At 41.6% G+C, this 21,109-nt stretch overlaps 1 protein-coding gene across 1 annotated transcript in view; it reads left to right on the forward strand.

Annotated features, from left to right (window-relative positions):
* Positions 1 to 19,701, forward strand: part of BFSP1 (beaded filament structural protein 1) — a 45,962-nt gene extending 26,261 nt beyond the window's left edge. Inside the window, exons 5-8 of the mRNA XM_073553748.1 lie at positions 6,085 to 6,192; positions 13,437 to 13,657; positions 14,486 to 14,571; positions 18,454 to 19,701. Of these exons, the coding sequence (XP_073409849.1) occupies positions 6,085 to 6,192; positions 13,437 to 13,657; positions 14,486 to 14,571; positions 18,454 to 19,394 (1,356 nt within the window). The 3' untranslated portion in view covers positions 19,395 to 19,701. The remainder of the gene's footprint in view (positions 1 to 6,084; positions 6,193 to 13,436; positions 13,658 to 14,485; positions 14,572 to 18,453) is intronic.
* The last annotated feature ends 1,408 nt before the right edge of the window (positions 19,702 to 21,109 follow it).

The following is a 21,109-nucleotide window of genomic DNA, read 5'->3' on the forward strand; positions in this document are numbered from 1 at the left end:
CCCATTTCAGGTGGAAGTAGATGCTTCTGAGATTGGTGCAGGAGCCGTTTTGTCCCAAAGATATCCAGTGACTTCTAAGATGAATCCCTGTGCCTTCTTTTCTCGAAAATTCTCCCCATCTGAATGTAACTATGACGTGGGGAATCGGGAATTGTTGGCTATGAAATGGGCATTTGAAGAGTGGAGACATTGTTTGGAGGGCGCTAGACATCAAGTTGTGGTCCTCACCAACCACAAGAATTTGATTTATCTTGAATCAGCCAAATGCTTGAATCCTAGACAGGCTAGGTGGGCCTTGTTTTTCACGCGTTTTAATTTTGTGGTCTCTTTTCTTCTGGGCACTAAGAATGTTAAGGCGGACGCCCTTTCTTGGAGTTTCTTTGCGGATTCTCTTGATGTGACCGAGCCTACTACCATTCTAAATGAGGGTGTAGTTCTTTCCGCCATCTTACCCGATTTGAGATGTGCCCGGGAGGAATTTCAGGAGGACAAACCTCAATATTGCCCTATGGGAAAATGGTATGTCCCTGACCAGTGGAGGAAAAGAGCAATGTCTGAAATTCATTGCTCCGCGTTGGCTGGTCATCCAGGTATTTTTTGGTACCAGAGATTTGGTGAGTCGGTCTTTTTGGTGGCCTGCCTTATCTCGTGATGTCAGGAATTTTGTGCAGTCCTGTGGCACTTGTTCTCAGTCCAAGCCCTGTTCTCGTTCTAGTGGGTTGTTGATGCCCCTGCCGGTGCCCAGGAGGCCATGGATCCATATCTCAATGGATTTTACTTCTGATCTTCCTGTCTCTCAGAGAATGACTGTTATCTGGGTGATCTGTGATAGATTTTCTAAGATGGTCCATCTTGCACCACTCCCAAAGTTGCCATCTTCTTCTGAGTTGGTGTCCTTGTTTTTGCAACAGGTGGTTCAGTTGCACGGGATTCCTGAGAACATTGTGTCGGACAGAGGAGTCCAGTTTGTTTCCAGATTTTGGAGAGCTTTTTGTTCCAAACTGGGAATTCAGTTATCTTTCTCCTCTGCATTTCATCCTCAGACCAATGGGCAGGCTGAGAAAACAAACCAGACTTTGGAGTCCTATTTGAGATGTTTCATATCTGCTGATCAGGATGACTGGGTCTCATTTTTGCCCTTGGCCGAATTCACGCTAAGCAATAGAACTAGTTCTGCCACTTTGATGTCGCCCTTTTTCTGTAACTTTGGGTTTCATCCTCGATTTTCTTCTGGGCAGGTGGAATCTTCGGCCTGCCCAAGTGTGGATTCTGTGGTAGAGAGAATGCAGCTGTTTTGGGACCAAGTGGTGGATAAGTTGTCTCACTCTCAGGAAAAAGCCCAACGGTTTTCCAACCGGCATAGGACCATTGGTCCCCGATTTAAAGTGGGTGATATGGTTTGGTTGTCTTCAAAGAATATTCCTATGAAGGTTGCGTCTCCAAAATTCAAACCAAGATTCATTGGATCTTATAAGATTTTGGAAATCCTTAATCCCGTTTCTTTCCGTTTGGCTCTTCCAGTTACGTTTAAGATTCATAACGTGTTTCATAAATCTTTGTTGAAGAGGTTTGTGGAGCCAGTAGTTCCCATGGCAGCGCCTCCTGACCCTGTATTGGTTAAAAGCAATTTGGAGTATGAGGTGGAGGAAATATTGGATTCTCGTTTGGCTAGACGGAGACTCCAGTACTTGATCAAATGGAAGGGTTATGGCCAGGAGGATAATTCTTGGGTCTCTGCTTCTGACATTCATGCCAAAAGATTGGTTCCAACTTTTCACCTGGCCCATCCTGACCGGCCTGGTGGCGTGGATTAGGGTTCGGTGAGCCCTCCAAAAGGGGGGGTACTGTTGTGAATTCTCTTAGTGGCCTCCCTCTGGTTATTACTGAAGGTAGTGGAGCTGGTCAGATTGACAGAGGGGTTGCGAGTTCTCTTTCTGGGCTCCCTCTGGTGGTTACTGGAGGTAGTGGAGCTGATCTGATTGACAGAAGCTTGCCACCTGATAATGAGGATGACGATTGGAGATCTGAGGTTTCAGATTGGGATTTAAGACAGCTGACTCCCTCTATCCCTGCTGGTGATTTTCTTCCTGTGCCTTCTGAGGTCTGATGTCTCCTGCTCTGTCCCTGCATGGTTCAGCTAAGTGGTTCATTTGCTATTCTGTTTGCATTTGATCTGATTTTGTCTATCTCTGATTTGTGCGGGTCAGCCAGCTCCTGCTGGGGCTGTGCTGAATCATCGCCCATATGTTACTGTTTGTGCCAGTTTGTTTTGTTCCCTGTTATATTGGTCTCCTTTTGCTTTGCTTTCAGAATATACCAGAGTGCTGATATAGTGGGGGCGAAGTCGTGCGATTTCAGTGTTTTTTGTGCATCAGACGTGTTGAACTTTTTGCAGTGTTTTTTTGCGTGATTGCAGACAGTGTCTTTCCCTTCCTGTCCTGTCTAGTCAGTGTGGGTCCCATCATTTGCTCAGTCTATTTTCCTGCCTGCGTTTGTGTTTCCATCTTGTCTCACTGACAATATATGTTTGGGGGCTATCTATTCCTTTGGGGTCTGCTCTGGGGCAGTTTAGATTTCCCCTTTATTGCTTTAGGCTTAGTTAGCTCTCCGGCTGTGCCGAGGCGTCTAGGATAATCGTAGGTACACTCCACAGCTACTGCTAGTTGTGTGGATAGGATCAGAGGTCTGCAATCCGCTTATTTACCAACCTCTCTGGTTTTCTGTGGCTTAGCCTTGGCCTGCTATCCTCCTTGGTGTCCCATTCATAACACCAGCCCTTGGCCATGCCAAAGATGCACTGAAGCTCCCCATTTTCATATGTAATAGAACAGTTTTTCAACATAACACATTTAATAAAAACTAAAATACCAGTGTTATCTTTATAGGGGTCAAGTTCCCTATACGATTGTCTAAATTGTTTAATTTCAGTTCAAGCATGACAAACCCCTTTTATAGGCACAGAAATAGATTTGAAATACCAAATAGATTATATACAACATTACAAAACATAACATCTCTGCCAAATATTCCGCATTTACCAACCTAACAACTCCCAATGACTTATTCGGACAGCAATGATCACATTAATGCTTTATTGTAAGAGATCTCTTCTTCAAAGCTGCATGAGACATTATAAGGAAGTAGTCAACACAGCTCATGTGCAATTATAAAACATTATTCCAGCATATACTGTATATTCACAAAATTGTAAATTACAAGAATAACACTCTTTAAGTTTAGATGACGTATTTCCTTGATTTCAAGTGGACTATGTTTCCTTCCACCTTCTTTTCACTACTACACGTGCATTTGAGCCTCTGAAGATGTTCAACTTTTCCATTTGAATCTTTTATCTGTATATTGTTATGTATATACTGAATGCCAAACTCCATATTGTTTCACATGTGCTTAGCTCTCCCTACATTATGGAATATCATCAATCATTGCCTATACAGTGCCTTGCGAAAGTATTCGGCCCCCTGGAACTTTTCAACCTTTTCCCACATTTCATGCTTCAAACATAAAGATACCAAATGTAAATTTTTGGTGAAGAATCAACAACAAGTGGGACACAAATTGTGAAGTTGATCGAAATTTATTGGTTATTTTAAATTTTTTTGGAAATTCAAAAACTGAAAAGTGGAGCGTGCAATATTATTCGTCCCCTTTACTTTCAGTGCAGCAAACTCACTCCAGAAGTTCATTGTGGATCTTTGAATGATCCAATGTTGTCCTACATGACTAATGATGATAAATATAATCCACCTGTGTGTAATCAAGTCTCCGTATAAATGCACCTGCTCTGTGATAGTCTCAGGGTTCTGTTTGATGCACAGAGAGCATCATGAAGACCAAGGAACACAACAGGCAGGTCCGTGATACTGTTGTGGAGAAGTTTAAAGCTGGATTTTAATACAAAATGATTTCCAAAACTTTAAACATCCCAAGGAGCACTGTGCAAGCGATCATATTGAAATGGAAGGAGTATCATACCACTGCAAATCTACCAGGACCCGGCCGTCCCTCTAAACTTTCATCTCAAACTAGGAGAAGACTGATCAGAGATGCAGCCAAGAGGCCCATGATCACTCTGGTTGAACTGCAGAGATCTACAGCTGAGGTGGGACAGTCTGTCCATAGGACAACAATCAGTCGTACACTGCACAAATCTGGCCTTTATGGAAGAGTGGCAAGAAGAAAGCCATTTCTCAAAAATATCCATAAAAAGTATCATTTAAAGTTAGTGGAATCTATAGAAAGAGCTGAAAACTGCTGTTCACAAACAATCTCCATCAAACCTCACTGAGCTCGAGCTGTTTGCCAGGGAAGAATGGGCACGAATTTCAGTCTCTCGATGTACTAAATTGATAGAGACATACCCCAAGCGACTTGCAGCTGTAATTGCAGCAAAAGGTGGCGCAACAAAGTATGAAGTTAAAGGGGCCGAATTATATTGCACGCCCCTCTTTTCAGTTTTTGAATTTCCACAAAAATTTAAAATAACCAAAAAATTTCGTTCAACTTCACAATTGTGTTCCGCTTGTTGTTGATTCTTTACCAAAAATTTACATTTGGTATCTTTATGTTTGAAGCATGATATGTGGGAAAAGGTTGAAAAGTTCCAGGGGGCCTAATACTTTCGCAAGGCACTGTATAAGTTTATTTACCTTAATTTCTAATCTTCTAATAATGTTTTTATGTATAAATACTACATCAATATGGTTTCTGTTGACTGAACCCTTGAGGAAGCCCCTTCAGTTTGGTGATACATGTGAGGTGATAGGGTTTTTCCCTTCTCTGCATTTTTATAAATCTACCAGGTCTTCACTATACATTCTGGGCCACCTACCTACTTGTTTATTTTATTTTTTCATCCTACATATTGCAACACGTTATTGTATTTGAAAATTTGCTCATTTATATCATATTTTTTTTCATCCTATATTGTCTGTCTGATCTTTACTGGATTTCTGGGGGTCAGTTTGTATTTAGCATTATTGTGCTTAATATTAAATTAGGTACGCCATTATTATTTCCATTTGTGATTTTTATTTTAGAATTTACCTTATTTATGTATTGCTTTTTCATCATCACTTTGCTGATGCTTCATATTTCTTGTATAACAATAGTGTCACGACCCACAAGGGTTGGACCAGTGGATGGCACAACAAACACCAACAACAGGGATGGAAAAAGGGGGAGGAAGGCCCTAACAATAGGAAACCAGAGATGGGCCACCTCCTAACACAGCCTGTGCCTATCACTAAGCTCCCCTAATGCCCTATGTTGGTCCTTCCCCCTGCCGCCGTCACGTGCCTCATCTCTAGCTGTCACCTCACCATACCCTGGCTAGTGCACTGGCCGGCATGGAAGCTAGCATCACCACTGCAGATGGTGTAAGCACAGGGGGTAGTGACAAACACAAGACAGACAAAGACAGGGACTAAAGAAACTTAGCTTTAAAGTTTCTGCTGCAAGCTCCACACAGCAGAGGATTCGGAACCAGGACCTCAAGCTGCTGATTCACGCTGACACCGGAGAGCTCCACACTCATCGTCTGGTCTCTAGAGAAAAACTCTATCACCAACAGTCAGCTGATGCACCAGGTGACTATTTAAAAGATGGTGAGAGTAGTCACCACCTTCATCAGCTGATCAGCAACACAGAAGCTGCCAGCAAGGAAACTGATATTAACCCTTGCTTGCCTGAAAGGAAAAAAGCTACGGTATATTTAAATTATAGCAGAACCAGAGATGCCATGAATTCAAAAGTGAATAATGACAAACAGATAATAATAAGTAGGATTTGATTTAGGTGGCCATTTTTGTCGTTGTATACATATCATAGACCTTTTTTTGGCAGGTTGCGGATTCCACCATTTAATTACCCTTTGCAGAGCAGGAGGATGTTCACCATATCATCGGCACATTCCTTGCTTTTTTATACATTAATTAAACAAATGGTTACAGATAAAGAAGCCTTATACTCCAATTCACAAAATTACAAGTTACAAGACAAAAAAAATCAAATAACATTATTTTATATAGATTATTCTGAAATACACTTTCATGCTTTTGGTCTTAGGAAAAATTGATTTCTGAAAGAAGAATTCCTATACTTCAGAGTCAACTTGAAGAATATAAGAGCATCTTGTGTCAGCTCCAGGCACAGAAGGTGAAGCTGCAGTCAGAGGTAAACTAATCTGTATAGTCTTAGTTCTCACTGTGAATGAAAATTATTGAGTAATTCACTTAAATGTCAAAATCAGATTAGATTTTGCAGATCCGTACAGCACAATGTGGGTTTATAATAGTTTAATCAATTTTTAGTACTGAGCAATATTTGATAGATTACATTATCCCACAATTTCAGTAGAAACTCGAAGAACTAAAGAACTGTAAGGTGTTGTGACTTTCATATCATATACAGTATCTAAGTATTTAATTTCATAAACTAAACACTTTTCTAATGTACTTGAAATAAAAATTCCTTTCTGTTCCCTCTCTAACTTCTTTCCTGTTTTTTTTTCCTTACTTCCAATAATGATTTGTTGGAATCTACCAGCACGCACGGGGTTTTCCCAAAGGAATTGCCATCAGGGGTCGGCACTGCGGTCACTTACCATAGATTCTTTAACTGCCATTCCCTGATCACATTTTGTTTCAGTAGCCATGACGTAGAAGTGACTGCAGCTTCTATCATGCCATTACATTTCTTCAGCCCCCACAGTTTCTGTCCCCGCTGCTTCGTTCAGTGAATGGCATCATCATTAGGGTTCGGTAATAGAAGAAGGGTGAGTGACAGCAGTGCCACCCCCTCTGAAAACAATCTATTTCAGAGTAGTGACAGAAGCTGAGGGATGGCACTGCTGTTACTTGCCCTGCTTCTATCACCGCCCTTAGACAATAGCTGCTTTCAGTGAATGAGGCTGTGAGATAATAGCTGTGGTGACTTCTTTATCACTGCTACTGAAATGACATCATCAAGGGACCAGCGATAAAACAAGCAGTGCAACGCCACCCTCTGATGGCACTTCAATTCAAGGCAGAAAAGAAAGCAGCGAGAATGACTGAAGCCCTAGTCTGATAATGAACAAGTCACCAGGTCAAAAGTAAAAAGACAAAAACCTACATGAAAAAGAAATACCATCAATAAGAAATAATTGATCATACAATGAATACCATAACTATAACTATAATACACCAACCAAAGTGCATTCATTGAAAGAGCGCATACAATATAATACTTTATTAATGAATATTAAAACATGATTACACAACAAATAAATAATAAAACATAATTACACAAGGAAAGAGGATAAAAATGAAATATAAAACAATTTATGTATGAAGGGGGCAGGATATGTCAAATGAATTGGTAAAGTAAATTGTAGGACATCAATGGCAAACAGCACATTTGTAAAGGCTACTGCACATTAATAATTGCCACTAAGGTGACAAAATGCATCAAATAAGATTAAAAAGTGCATAGCGAAATAGTTAAGTGATGTAGATGCCAATGTTGCCTTAATATTTATAAAAGAAATGCATAATAAATAAGTATATAAATATAAGCCAAATATTTGACTCAAATATAAGGCAGACAAAGCAAAGGCATGAATCGATAAAATAAATGCATAACTGAGATAGAAGTTAATAACTGAAGAAAGTGCATAGTGCGATCATGAACATTAAACTGAATATATAACAGATCAAGCCCAATAAGAAGTCCATTAGAAAGAAGTCCAATAGAAAAAAATACATGATAATGTGAAAATACCAACCAAAATGACACACCACTGCCCCCTCACACCACTCCAACACGCGTTTCGCTATTGCTTCATCAGGGTCCAATGCATTTGACATAGCCCCCTTCATACATATATTGTTTTATATTTTGTTTTTTATCATCTTTCCTTGTGTAATTATGCTTTATCATTTATTTGTAGTGTATTCATATTTTAATATTTATTAATAAAGTATTGCATTGTATGCGCTCTTTCTTTGAATACTTTCTTTGGTTGGTGTAGTAGAAATTTAATCAAAGATATAGCAATCCAGGGTATCAAATCAAGTACAAAAATCATAAAGAAAGAAAGAAATTTTTCACACTTCACCAACTTAAACTATTTAGTGCTGAAGCATCACACACAAACATAAAAATGCTTAAACACAGTTTCTAATGTAACAAAAGAGGTAAAACGTCAAGTGGGTTAATACATTTGCATTCCACTGTACATAACATCACGCTCCAGTGGCCAGGATGTGAGCAATGTATTCAATGGTTGCCTATTTATTTTAATGAGTGGTGACAGAAAGCAGAGATCTTGAAAATGCCCAAAAATGTATATGATACATTTTGTATACTTGAGAAAAAATGCAAATATATACACACTGCTCAAAAAAATAAACGGAACACTAAAATACCACATCCTAGATATCTCTGAATGAAATATTCCAGTTGCAAATTTTTATTCATTGCATAGTGGAATGTGTTCAGAACAATTCTCAATGTAAATCAAAATGAATATCCCATGGAGGTCTGGATTTGGAATGATACTCAAAATCAAAGTGGAAAATAAAATTACAGGCTGATCCAACTTCAGTAGAAATGCCTCATGACAAGGAAAAGATGCTCAGTATTGTCTGTGGCCTCCACGTGCCTGTATGACCTCCCTACTGTACAATGCCTGGGCATGCTTCTGATGAGGCGGCGGATGGTCTCCTGAGGGATCTTCTCCCAGACCTGGACTAAAGCATCTGCCAACTCCTGGACAGTCTGTGGTGCAACGTGACGTTGGTGGATGGAGTGAGACATGATGTCACAGATGTGCTCAATCGGATTTAGGTCTGGGAAACGGGCGGGCCAGTCCATAGCTTCAATGCCTTCAATGCCCCAGGAACTGCAGACACACTCCAGCCACATAAGGTCTGGCATTGTCCTGCATTAGGAGGAATCCAGGGCCAACCTTACCAGCATACGGTCTCACAAGGGGTCTGATGATCTCATCTCGGTACCTAATGGCAGTCAGGCTACCTCTGGCGAGCACATGGAGGCCTGTGCGGCCCTCCAAAGAAATGCCACCCAACACCATTACTGACCCACTGCCAAACCAGTCATGCTGAAGGATGTTGCAGGCAGCACATCACTCTCCACAGCGTCTCCAGACTCTGTTACATCTGTCATATGTGCTCAGTGTGAACCTGCTTTCATCTGTGAAGAGCACAGGGTGCCAGTGGTGAATATGCCAATCCTGGTGTTCTGTGGCAAATGCCAAGCATCCTGCACAGTGTTGGGCTGTGAGCACAATCCCCATCTGTGGACGTCGGGCACTCAGACCATCCTCATGGAGTTGGTTTCTAACCAATTGGGCAGACACATTCAAATTTTTGGCCTGCTGGAGGTCATTTTGCAGGGCTCTGGCACTGCTCCTCCTATTCCGCCTTGCACAAAGGCTGAGGTAGCGGTCCTGCTGCTGGGTTGTTGCCCTCCTACGGCCCCCTCCACGTCTCCTGGCGTACTGGCCTGTCTCCTGGTAGCGCCTCTAGTCTCTGGACACTACGCTGACAGACACAGCAAACCTTCTTGCCACAGCTCGCATTGATGTGCCATCCTGGATGAGCTGCACTACCTGAGCTACTTGTGTGGGTTGTAGAGTCCATCACATGCTACCACGAGTGAGAAAGCACAACCAACATTCAAAAATGATCAAAACATCAGCCAGAAAGCATTGGTACTGAGATGTGGTCTGTGGTCCCCACCTGCAGAACCACTCCTTTATTGAGGGTGTCTTGATAATTGCCAATAATTTCTGTTGTGAATTCACTTTCTGGCCTGCCTCTGGTTGCTAGTGAAGGTAGTGGAGCTGGTTGTATTGAAAGAGGAGTCGTGAGTTCTCTTTCCGGGCTCCCTCTGGTGGTTACAGGAGGTAATAGAGCTGATCTAATTGACAGAGGCCTGCCACCTGATAATGAGGACGACGATTGGACATCTGGAGTCTCTGACTGGATTTAAGACCGCCGACTCCCTCTGTCCCTGCTGGTGATTTTTCCTGCCTCCTGAGTTTCCAGCTCAGTCCCTGCACGCTCAAGCTAAGTGTTCTTTGCTATTGTTCACATTTGATTTGGTTTTGTCTATTCAGTTTTGTGTGGTCAGCCAGCCCAGGCTGGGGCTGTGCTGAATTTCCATCCTTATGTTACTGTTTGTGTCAGTTTGTTTTTTGTCCCTTATTAGATTGGCCTCTTTTTGCTCTGCTTTCAGAATATACCAGAGTACTGATATAGTGGGAGAAGTCTAATGACTTCAGAGTTTTTGCTATCAGAAGTGTTGGACATTTTTGCAGTGTTTTTTGCGCGATTGCAGACAGTGTCTTTCCTTTCCTGTCCTTTCTAGTTAGTGTGGGCCCCATTGTTTGCTCAGCCTATTTTCCTACCTGTGTTTGTGTTTTCATTTTGTCTCACCGACAATATATGTTTGGGGGCTGTCTATTCCTTTGGGGTCTTCTCTGGGGCAGTTTAGATTTCCCCTTTTCTTGCTTTAGGCTTATTTAGTTCTCTGGCTGTGTCGAGGCGTCTAGAATCATCGTAGGCATGCTCCACGGCTACTGTTAGTTGTGTGGATAGGATCAGGGGTCTGCAATCCGCTTAGTTACCAACCTCTCTGGTTTTCTGTAGCTTAACTTGGTCTTGTTTTCCTCCTCGGTGACCCAATCATAACAAATTTCCATCTGTTGTCTATTCCATTTGCACAACAGCATATGAAATTGATTGTCAATCAGCGTTGCTTCCTAAGTGGAAAGCTTGATTTCACAGAAGTTTGATTTACTTGAAGTTATATTCTGTTGTTTAAGTGTTCACTTTATTTTTGTGAGCAGTGTTTATACCTAATGGTATGGTAGCAATTATATCTATACTCCCTCAAGATGAGATTTTTTTGCTAAATTTTGTAAATTAAACTTTAGTTATTAGAACTAGCTGTACCACTAGAGGTTAAAATGTCAGCATTGAAACCTATGGAGCACAGGGAATCACAACATCTATGCTTTGCTGCCATCTTGTGTTACATTTCCAGTAGTACAAACTGATCAAGATCCCAAGTGTAGAACTGTTGCTTTTATTGTGCTAGCCTAAAGATGCAAAGGTCATTAGACTGAAAAGAAAAAAAATATAATAATAAGTTTGCTTCAAAAGATTAAATAAGAAACAATTCATCAATAAATAAGTACATTTCCCTGGTACGCCCGTGTGTTGTTATTTTGCATGAATTATTTCCTGCAGCAGATGAAACCAATATTCCCACAGCTTCATTTTGGTAATTTTGTAGGCTAGATAGCAATCAAAGGGATGATGAAATGCTATCTTTCAACATTTGTTCCTTTTAATTGAGACTTATGACTAAGATTATTTGACATTGAGAGGTCATCCGGGACTGTGGTGTCATGGCGAGGGCATCTTCAGTCATATGGACCCTGAGTTCTCATTCTGTGTCACACATGGAACAGAAATTCTAACTCATGTGTCTTTAAGCTATGGTTTTACTAGATATAGCACAGTGTATGGTCATAGACTTATTCTTCGCATTTTTTTCATCTGAAATGCACATTCAAGTGTTTTTTCAACATCTTCATTAGAGTTTTTTAATTCAGAGAAATGTCTGCAGTTATGAGATTGCAAATTGCTGAAAGGGAATTGTGTACAGGATTTCCCTATATTTCCCTATGTTTCCCTATATTTCCATTGCAAGTAGGCATCTACGTGACATTAAGTAGATTGTCATCCTCTTCTCCCCCATGCACACCGCACTCTCATACAGTCTGTAGTCGAATAGAATGACTGCAGAAATGTCTCTTGACCCTGGAAAAGCCCTTTAAGAAGTGCACAGCTCCTCAGTTTCCCAACTTCCTAATTGCTGGGGGACAGCCATGCTTCTGGGCTGAGCATTGATAGACAGTTTGGACCAGTGACTTTGCCGTGCTTCAGGGCTGAGCAGTGTGCACTTCCTATATTCCTCCTATGTTGCTAAAAAAAATGGCTAAACTAAAAGCCTCAAAAGAGGACTAAAATCCTCCAAAAATGTAAAAAAAAACAGCAGAAAGAAGGCTTGTCTAGGTCTTTGAACAAATGCACCACAAGATGCAGCCAGCCCATATAGCAAAATACTAAGGACACGTGCACACGGTGCGGATTCTGCTGCGGATCCACAGTGGATTTGCCTCTGCAGATCCGCAGGCATTGTACAGTACAATGTTAATCAATGGATTTTAAAAACCGCAGTGCACATGATGCAGATTTTTCTGCGCAGACTAGCTGCGATTTTAAATCCGAAGCAAGTCACTTCTTTGTGCGGAATCCGCAGCGGTTTGACACCTGTTCCATTGTACAGGTGTCAAAACGCAGGGGCAAACTGCAGGCAAATCTGCAGGTCATTTTACCTGCGGATTTACCTGCAAATCCGAGCGGAAAAATCCGCACCAGGATCCGCACTGTGTGCACATGCCCTTAATAGGCAGCCACTCACCACATACCCATTCATGGAGGGGGTGACTGCTTACTATACACTTGCACAATAAAGGCCTGTATAGGGTGTTGCCAACATCTTGCTATATGGGCTGGCTGCATCATGTAGTGCATTTGTTCAAAGACCGGGGCAGGTAAGCGGTGCTGCCTTCTTTCTGCTGTTTTTTTTTCTAAATTGAAAGAGCAGTAATGCTGAATCTGTCCAGAATTAGGAGACAACAGTACTCTCCTGCGATCCCAACCAACTACACAACTTAAGCCACCACTTGACAGCAAGCGATAAACAAAAAAAAGAGAAAATCAGGGATAGGAGGAGAATAAAGGAGGCTAAAAACAGGGAAAAATTTAGTTTGCTGTCTTAGGCCTGTTTCACACATCAGTTTTTTGAAATCCGTCAAAATCCGCCGATGTGCAAAAAACGGATCCGCCATTTTGCTTGGCGGATCCATTTGTTTTCCCATTGAGTTGCATTACCGGCGGATCTTGACGGATGGCCATCCGTTTTTTTGTGGATCCACCAAAATTTTGGCGTCCGCCAACATGCCTGAACGGACCATGCAACGTTTTTTCGGCGGCCGGATCCGCATTTCACATTGCGCATGCCCAGAGGATTTGCCTCGCTCGGAAATTTAACCCTAAACTCTGTTCTGGCGGAGAAAAAATTCTCTCTCTCTCTCTCTCTCAACAAACATTGTCATCAGTCCAAGAACGGATCCGCTATCTGCCATTTTAGCGGATTTTAACTGAAGCAAAAAACTGATGTGTGAAACAGGCCTTAGCGACATGTTCTGGCACCCAGCACCCTTGGTCCATGTCCTATCCAATCCTTTTTACTCCCGTGCTTTTGAGCAGGGGCATGACATTAAAAATTTAGAGCAAGGTGAATTATTTCTGACTAGAAATTGTGTCCTTTTTCTATAGACTTTCATGCTAGAACAGGCCATAAAGAACACCCAGGAAAGCTATGATGATGAGATCCAGCTGTATAACGAGCAGATAGAAGTGCTTAGGAAGGGAACTGAAGAAGCTGAAAGGACTTTGGAGAAGTACACAAATGATTGTCGTCAGCTGGTGATATACCAGCAATCCTTGGAAAACGAATTGGAGAGATATAAACGTATTATTGAGAATGAAGACAACAGGTAAATGGACACTGCTGACCTTATACAATCACTGCTTTTATTTTTTTTAAATAATATAGAATGACAAAACAGGCTACACTGCTGGCTGACAGGACTATTCCACTGCCTGGGAAAGACAAGCAGCATTCACGCTAACAATAATAATTAGTGAGCAGGTTGCAGAATCTGTAGCCCCACACAGAACTGGATATATTTTGCTGTCTTGGGCCACAGACATTATCAATTTGTCAGGATTGTTTCTGAAAAACTAGGACAGTCCCTGCAATTATTGGACAGTTGGCAAATGTGACAGGTTTAAGTAGGAAAGGTTGAATATTGTGGCCCCACCGCCTCTCCAGTAGCAGTATGATGATTTTGACTGATCGATTTCATGTTAAAGGGTTTGTCTGGGACTTTAACATTGATGGTCTATGACCAATGTCTGATCTGTGGGGATTTGACAACCCCCGTCAAACAACTCTTCCCGATGTCTGCAGGAACCGCTCAGTTATGGAGCTTCGCAGCTCCGATGATTGTATAGTGGCCTCGGTTGGGTACTGCACATCCATTCCCTATTCAGAGCAGTAGGGGGAAGACGTGCACTACACGGCCACGGACACTATTCCATCGATGGAGCTGTTCCGTGCAGTTCTGCATCTGAGCAGTTCTGGCCACCGCCGACAATGAGAACAGCTGATGCCGGTGTCGCACAGCCACCTATCAGACCTATCCTAAGGATACACCATCAATGTTAAGGTCCTGGACAACCTCTTTAAGAGAAGTTTCTTTGTGACTTGACAATCACTCTTCTTACAATTGTATTTAACTGCTCTTTTTCTTCGCGTGTAGACTCAACTCTGCAATAGTTGGAACTCCAATCACACTTTTTATGCAAAGTTATAAAACTTCTCAGATGTCACCCACAAGAGGCAAAGGTAATATTGGTTAGCAAAATACAATTTGCCTGCTCCTTTGCATGGGGTATTAGGGAGCGTGCTGGTGTATAACCACATAGCTATGTTTTTGGCCGTGTGCTGTGTAGTTGCTGCTGTTCCAGGATAATAAATTAGGATGGCTCAGATTTATTTATGCCTGACTCCCTAAAGTTGTATAACTACAGTGACATATGGTGAAATAAAATGTTTTATTGAAACAAAGAGGTATATTTTCCATTTTTTGGGAGGTGCAGACTTTTTTTTCTTAAACATTTAATCACTTGCATCACAGCATTGTTGCCTGTTAGGTAACCTATAGCATGGCCTACACCATGATATAGCTTAAGTGCCTTCATATAATATTTTTTTGGTGCCCAGACAATGCATCCTGGAAGTGCAGATAAGGTGAGAGAGGCAGCCCCTTTATCTACCAGACACTTTAGATACTATGGATGCTATTGACAGCGGTATCTAGAAACTTTAAAAGAGGATTAGAGTTATCTGCAGTTGGTGTAGAGTTAAGGCCCCGTCACACTAAGCGACTTACCAGCGATCCCGACACCGATATGAAGGTGTCAGGATCGCTGGTAAATCGCTATGTGATCGCTGGTGAGCTGTCACACAGACAGCTTCACCAGCGATCAGCACAGCGATGCCGAGCGCCCGGCATCGCTGGCCATCCTGTAAAAAATAGAATCAAAATAAAAAATATAGTTATTCTCACCTTCCGACGTCCCGTGCAGCCATCCCGCCTCTCTCCACGCTCCGGTCCCAGTGATCCTTTGCGAGAATGACCGCGAGATGTCACAGTCTCGCGGGATAACAGAGTCTCGCGGTCAATCATGCAAAGGATCACTGGGACCGGAGCGTGGAGAGAGGCAGGATGGCTGAACGCGACGTCGGAAGGTGAGAATAACTATATTTTTTATTTTTTTAATTATTTTTTACACCTGATCGCTGGTCTCCCGCCTGTCACACGCAGCGATGCGTGCTGGCCAGCGGGAGACCAGCGACCAAAGAAATGTCCAGAGGTTTCTTCCAGCGATCAGCGATACCGGCAGGGGGGCCGCTCGCTGATCGCTGTCACACACAGCAATCTCGCTGGTGAGATCGCTGTTATGTCACAGAAGTTGTGACTCAGCAGCGATCTCGCTACCGAGATTGCTTAGTGAGACGGGGCCTTTAGGGCTGTACATCATCTACTTTTCCTGCTCATCTCATGGCTGCACTGCCGGAATCTGCAAGATCATCATAGAAAAATGTAAGCCCTGGTGTGGGAACAGAATATCGCCCATGACATATATTTTCTTCATAGGTTGTTAACAAGTAAATGGACTTTTTCATGATATTTATGGTGGCTTAGTAGTAACTAGTCTTTTTATATACCTCTAAGTGTCTCAGAAGCTATAAAACGTTGAGGGGCTTTGATCAAAAGAAAGCTGCTAAATCCTGTATTGAACAGGGACCCTAAAGTGTCTTGAAAATGCCTACAGTGCCTATAATCCTATGAAAAGGTATTCATACCCCATGAACTTTTCCCACATTTTTTCATGTTACACCCCAAAACATATTTTTTTTAATTGTGGTTTTATGTGATATATCAGCACAAAGTAGCCAATGTTTGTGAAAGGTAAAGGAAATTATATGTGGTTTTCTAATTATTTAAAAAATATAAATCTGAAAATTGCGGTGTGCATTTGTGTTCAGTCCCCTGTAAAAGTCACATGATTAGTAAATTGAATCCACCTATGTGTAATATATTCTCTGTAAAACTACCGCTGCTCTGTGAAAGCATCAGAGGTTTGTTTGTGAAATGTAATGTGCTGCTGCAGTGGAGTATAGCGCAACCTCCACCAGGGGGTGCTGGTGAAGGAAGAGAGGTCGCATACACAGAGTAGTAACACAGAGCAGCAGCACAGGTGTCACAGGTAATGAAAGAGTGGTCAGAAAAGCCAAAGTCAGAACCTACCGGGAACATAGGGTCAAAAATGTGAGACATAAGACGTAATCAGAGTACAAGCCAGAGTCAGAACCAGTCAGAGAGTGTGGTATCAGAGGCGGAAAACAAGAGGCAGAGTCCAGAAAACAGACCAAGTCATACACAAGTCGGGAAGTCAGAGGCAGAAGGATCACTAGTATAGGGTCAGAGGTTCTAGCCATGAACTATAGCTGACACTGGCCCACAGGCTGCAGAGGACTGAAATAGCCCCACCAGCTCCAAAATGAGGCAGAGGAGATTAACCCACACATGACCAGTCCAGAGAGAAGACAGCAGACAGCAAACTCAGGACTGGATCATGACAAGAAGATTATGTATCAAACAGAATCATGAAAACCAAGGAACACACCAGACAGGTCAGAGATAAAGTTGTGGAGAAAAGTAAAGAAGGGTTGGGTTATAAAAAACAGCCCAAGCTCTAATCATCTCATGGAGCACTATTCAATACATCATCCAACAATGGAAGTAGTATGGCACAACTGCAAACCTACCAAGAAATGTCTGTCCACCTAAACTTATATCCAAAGCAAGGAAAGCATTAACTAGACAAGCAACCAAGAGGCCCATGGTTAAGGAGGACCCGCACAGATTCACAGCCCTGTTCGAAAAATCTGTCCACAGGACAACTAGTCATATAATCCACAAATCAGGCCTTTATGGAATAGTGGAAAGAAGAAAGCCATTTTTAAAAGGAAGCTGTAAGACGTCCTGCCTGCAGTTTGGAAAAAGCCATGTACGGGACATCGCAAGCATGTGGAAGAAGGTGTTTTGGCTAGAGGAGCCCAAATCAAAACTTTTTGGGCTAAATACAAAATGCAATGTGTGGCATAAAACTAATACTGCACATCACCTTGAAAACAGCACCCCCATCCCCTCTGTGAAACATGGTGGTGGCAGCATGGTGCGGATGCTTTTCTTCAGCAGAGACAGGGTAGCTGGTAAGAACTGATAGAATGATAGATGAAGCTAAAAGCAGGGCAATCCTGGAGGAAAACAGGAAAAAGACTTGAGACTGTGAGGTAGGTTCACTTTCCAGCAGGACCACAACCCTAAACATACTGACAGATCTATAATGGATTGGTTTATAGCAAAGCATATTCTTGCGTTTGAATGGCGCAGTCACAGTTAAGACCGACATCCCATTGAGAATCTGTGGCGAGATTTGAGAATTACTGTTCATTCACAGACGCCTCCATCCAATCCCACCGAGCTAGAGCTTGTTTGCAAAGAAGAAAGGACAAAAATCTCAGCCTCTAGATGTGCAAAGCTCGAAGAGACATAACCCAAAACGTTTGCAGCAGTACTTACAGTGAAAAGTGATCTTCAGGGGTGCTGAATACAAATGCATGTCACAATTTTCAGATAAATATTTTTTAAATATTTAGAAAACACTGTATCATTTCATTTAAACTTAACAAATACTTGCTACTTTGTGCTGATATATCACATAAAATCCCAATAAAATATATTGAAGTTTGTGGGTGTAACATGAAAGCATACATACCCTGGTTCACAGGGTTTGAATACTTTTCCATGGTACTGTGTCTCTCATGAATATTCACAGGTAGCTGTTTTGACTATGAATCCCAATTCAAGGTACAATTAAGAGGGACTGCAATAATTATATATAAAAAATATATATAACACAAAGTTTATAGATATCAAATGATTGATCTCAAACAACAACAAACAAGATTTTGGTGATTAATGTTTCACATGAATTGATTTTCTATGAAGAAGAGATCAGACATTGGACTCCAATAAGGCAAGATATAATGGATAACATTCTGTGTACTGCTGTCACATATAATATTAGGTAATAGTAAGATATTGTAATGTACCATTCGATAATTAGTGAATATTGTACGCATTGCTTATTTCAGATATTACTTTAGCTATACAAGATATTGCTACTGCAAAACCAAGACAGAAAGGTGTGCCGAGGAAGGCCTCAAGGAGAAAAGAACTACCAACGGATAAAAGTGATGTTAGTAATGAGGATAAAGTTGTGGAGAGAAGACAGGAGAGTCAAGAAAAAAGACACACAGACATTAAGTATAATAATTCCGAGTATGGCTTACCTGAGAAAGAGTTTGAAATGTTAGACCAGGACTTTTCCCCAGAGGATGTCCCCGATGGGGCACAGATAAGTAAAGCCTTTGATAAGCTATGTAATATAGTGCGAGATAGAATAAGAGGGTACAAGAAGCCAGAACCTGCGGCAGATTTCTTCACCAAGGGTCGGTATGTTCTCGTAACAGGTGAATCCAGTTACATTGACCCGTGCTTCTGTTCAGCTACTCCTCAAGCCGGAGGTAAGATAACTGTTAGTATTATCCCTGACATACTACCAGGTGATGATATTGTGCTGCCAATTCCTGAATTACCTGAGCCTTCCGAGTCCTCAGAGAGTGAGGATGATGATGCTGGTTCTGAAGGGAAAAAAGAAGATGAAGCACAAAGTGATGATAATAAACCTAAAGATGAAGATGAGAAGGGAAAGAAGGCAAGCGGTAAAGAGCCTGAGGGTAAAGATGAAGTCAAAAAGCCAACAGACGTTACTAGACCAGACGATACACCCCATGGTGGAAGTTCTGGGAATTCTGGAAATTCAAGTTCAGACACAAGTAGATCGAGCACAAGTGATGATAAAAAGGACAAGCGTCTAACACCCTTCAGAGGACGAGACTTCCCAAGCTCTATGAGCTATGAAAAGGTGGAAGTGGTGGAATCCATTGAGAAGATCACAGACGATAAAACAAAAAGTTATGAAGAAACGGCATTGATCGTGGAAACTATGATTGAAAAGACAAGAAAAAAATAATAGAATAGTTCATTACATTAAATTGATATAGTGCCTCTGGAAATATTTGATTGATTTGTAGCCGTAGGGGATTTTAACAAAATATGAAGATGTGATTTTGACATATATTTTCTTTAGGTTCTGGAAAGAAAAAAAAAACTGGAAGTGATGACCCTGTACTGTACTTTAGAAATTATATATAGACTGTTGGTGGCAAGGCCAAGCTCTCTTCAAACAGTAATTATGTCTGTGATATTTCATTGCTCTGTGATTTTAGTGTGCTACATCAGACTTCAAAATAAAGACATGGCTTCTGAAGCATCATTTACACTGTGCAGATATTTTTTTTATTGCTTTTTATATGTGTGTGTTCTTATCATAATACAGAACCACATTTTCTTAGGTGCTTTCTAATCTGAGAGCATCATGATGAAGTGGCAGAGACTCTGATTTCAGCAATGTATATAGTGGGGAACAAAAGTAGCCAGTCACCAATTGTACAAGTTCTCCCACTTAAGAAGATGAGATAGGCCTGTAATTGACATCATAGGTAGACCACAACTATGAGAGTCAAACTGAGAAGACAAATCCAGAAAATCGCCTTCTCTGATTTAGCAAGATTTATTTTTCAAATTATGGTGGAAAATAAGTATTTGGTCATTAACAAAAGTTCGTCTCAATATTTGTTATATATCCTTTGTTGGCAATGACAGAGGTCAAACGTTTTCTGTAAGTCTTCACAAGGTTGGCACACACACTGTTGGTGGTATGTTGGCCCATTCCTCCATGCAGATCTCCTCTATAGCAGTGATGTTTTGGGCCTGTCGCTGGGAAACACGGACTTTCAAATCCCTCCAAAGGTTTTCTATGGAGTTGAGATCTGAAGACTGGCTAGGCAACTCCAGGACCTTCATATTATTCTTATGAAGCCACTCCTTCGCTGCCCTGGTGGTGAGCTTGTGATCATTATCATGGTGAAAGACCCATCTTCAATGCCCTTGCTGATGGAAGGAGGTTTGCACTCAAAATCTGACGATACATGGCCCACTTCATTCTTAATTGTAAAGTACTGTGGAATATGTTGGCGCTATATAAATAAAAATTATTATATTATTATTCTTTCATGTACACAGATCAGTCATCCTGGTTCCTTTGCAGAGAAACAGCCCTAGAGCATGATGTTGCCACCCCCATGCTTCACAGTAGGTATGGTGATCTTTGGAAGCAACTCAGCATTCTGTCTCCTCCAAACATGACGAGTTTTGTTTCTACCAAACAGTTCTACTTTGGTTTCACCAGACCATATGACATTCTCCCAATACTCTTCTGGATAATCCAAATGCTCTCTAGCAAACTCCAGACGTGCCCGGATATATATTTGCTTAAACATGGGGACACGTCTGGCACTGCAGGATCTGAGTCCCTGGTGGCGCAGTGTGTTACTGATCATAGCATTTGTTATGGTGGTCCTAGCTCTGTGCAGGTCATTCACTAGGTCCCCCCATGTGGTACTTGGATTTTTTTTTCTCACCGTTCTTGTGATTATTTTGACCCCATGGGGTGAAATCTTGTGTGGAGCCCCAGATCGAGGGAAATTATCAGTGGTCTTGTATGTCTTCCATTTTCTTATTATTGCTCCCACAGTCGATTTCATCACACCAAGCTGCTTGCCTATTGCAGATTCAGTCGTCCCAGCCTGGTGCAGGGCTACAATTTTGTTTCTGGTGTCCTTCGAC

This window comes from Dendrobates tinctorius, unplaced genomic scaffold, assembly GCF_039654945.1.
Source record: "Dendrobates tinctorius isolate UK_male_01 unplaced genomic scaffold, ASM3965494v1 ptg000203l, whole genome shotgun sequence".
NCBI classification, from domain to species: domain Eukaryota; kingdom Metazoa; phylum Chordata; class Amphibia; order Anura; family Dendrobatidae; genus Dendrobates; species Dendrobates tinctorius.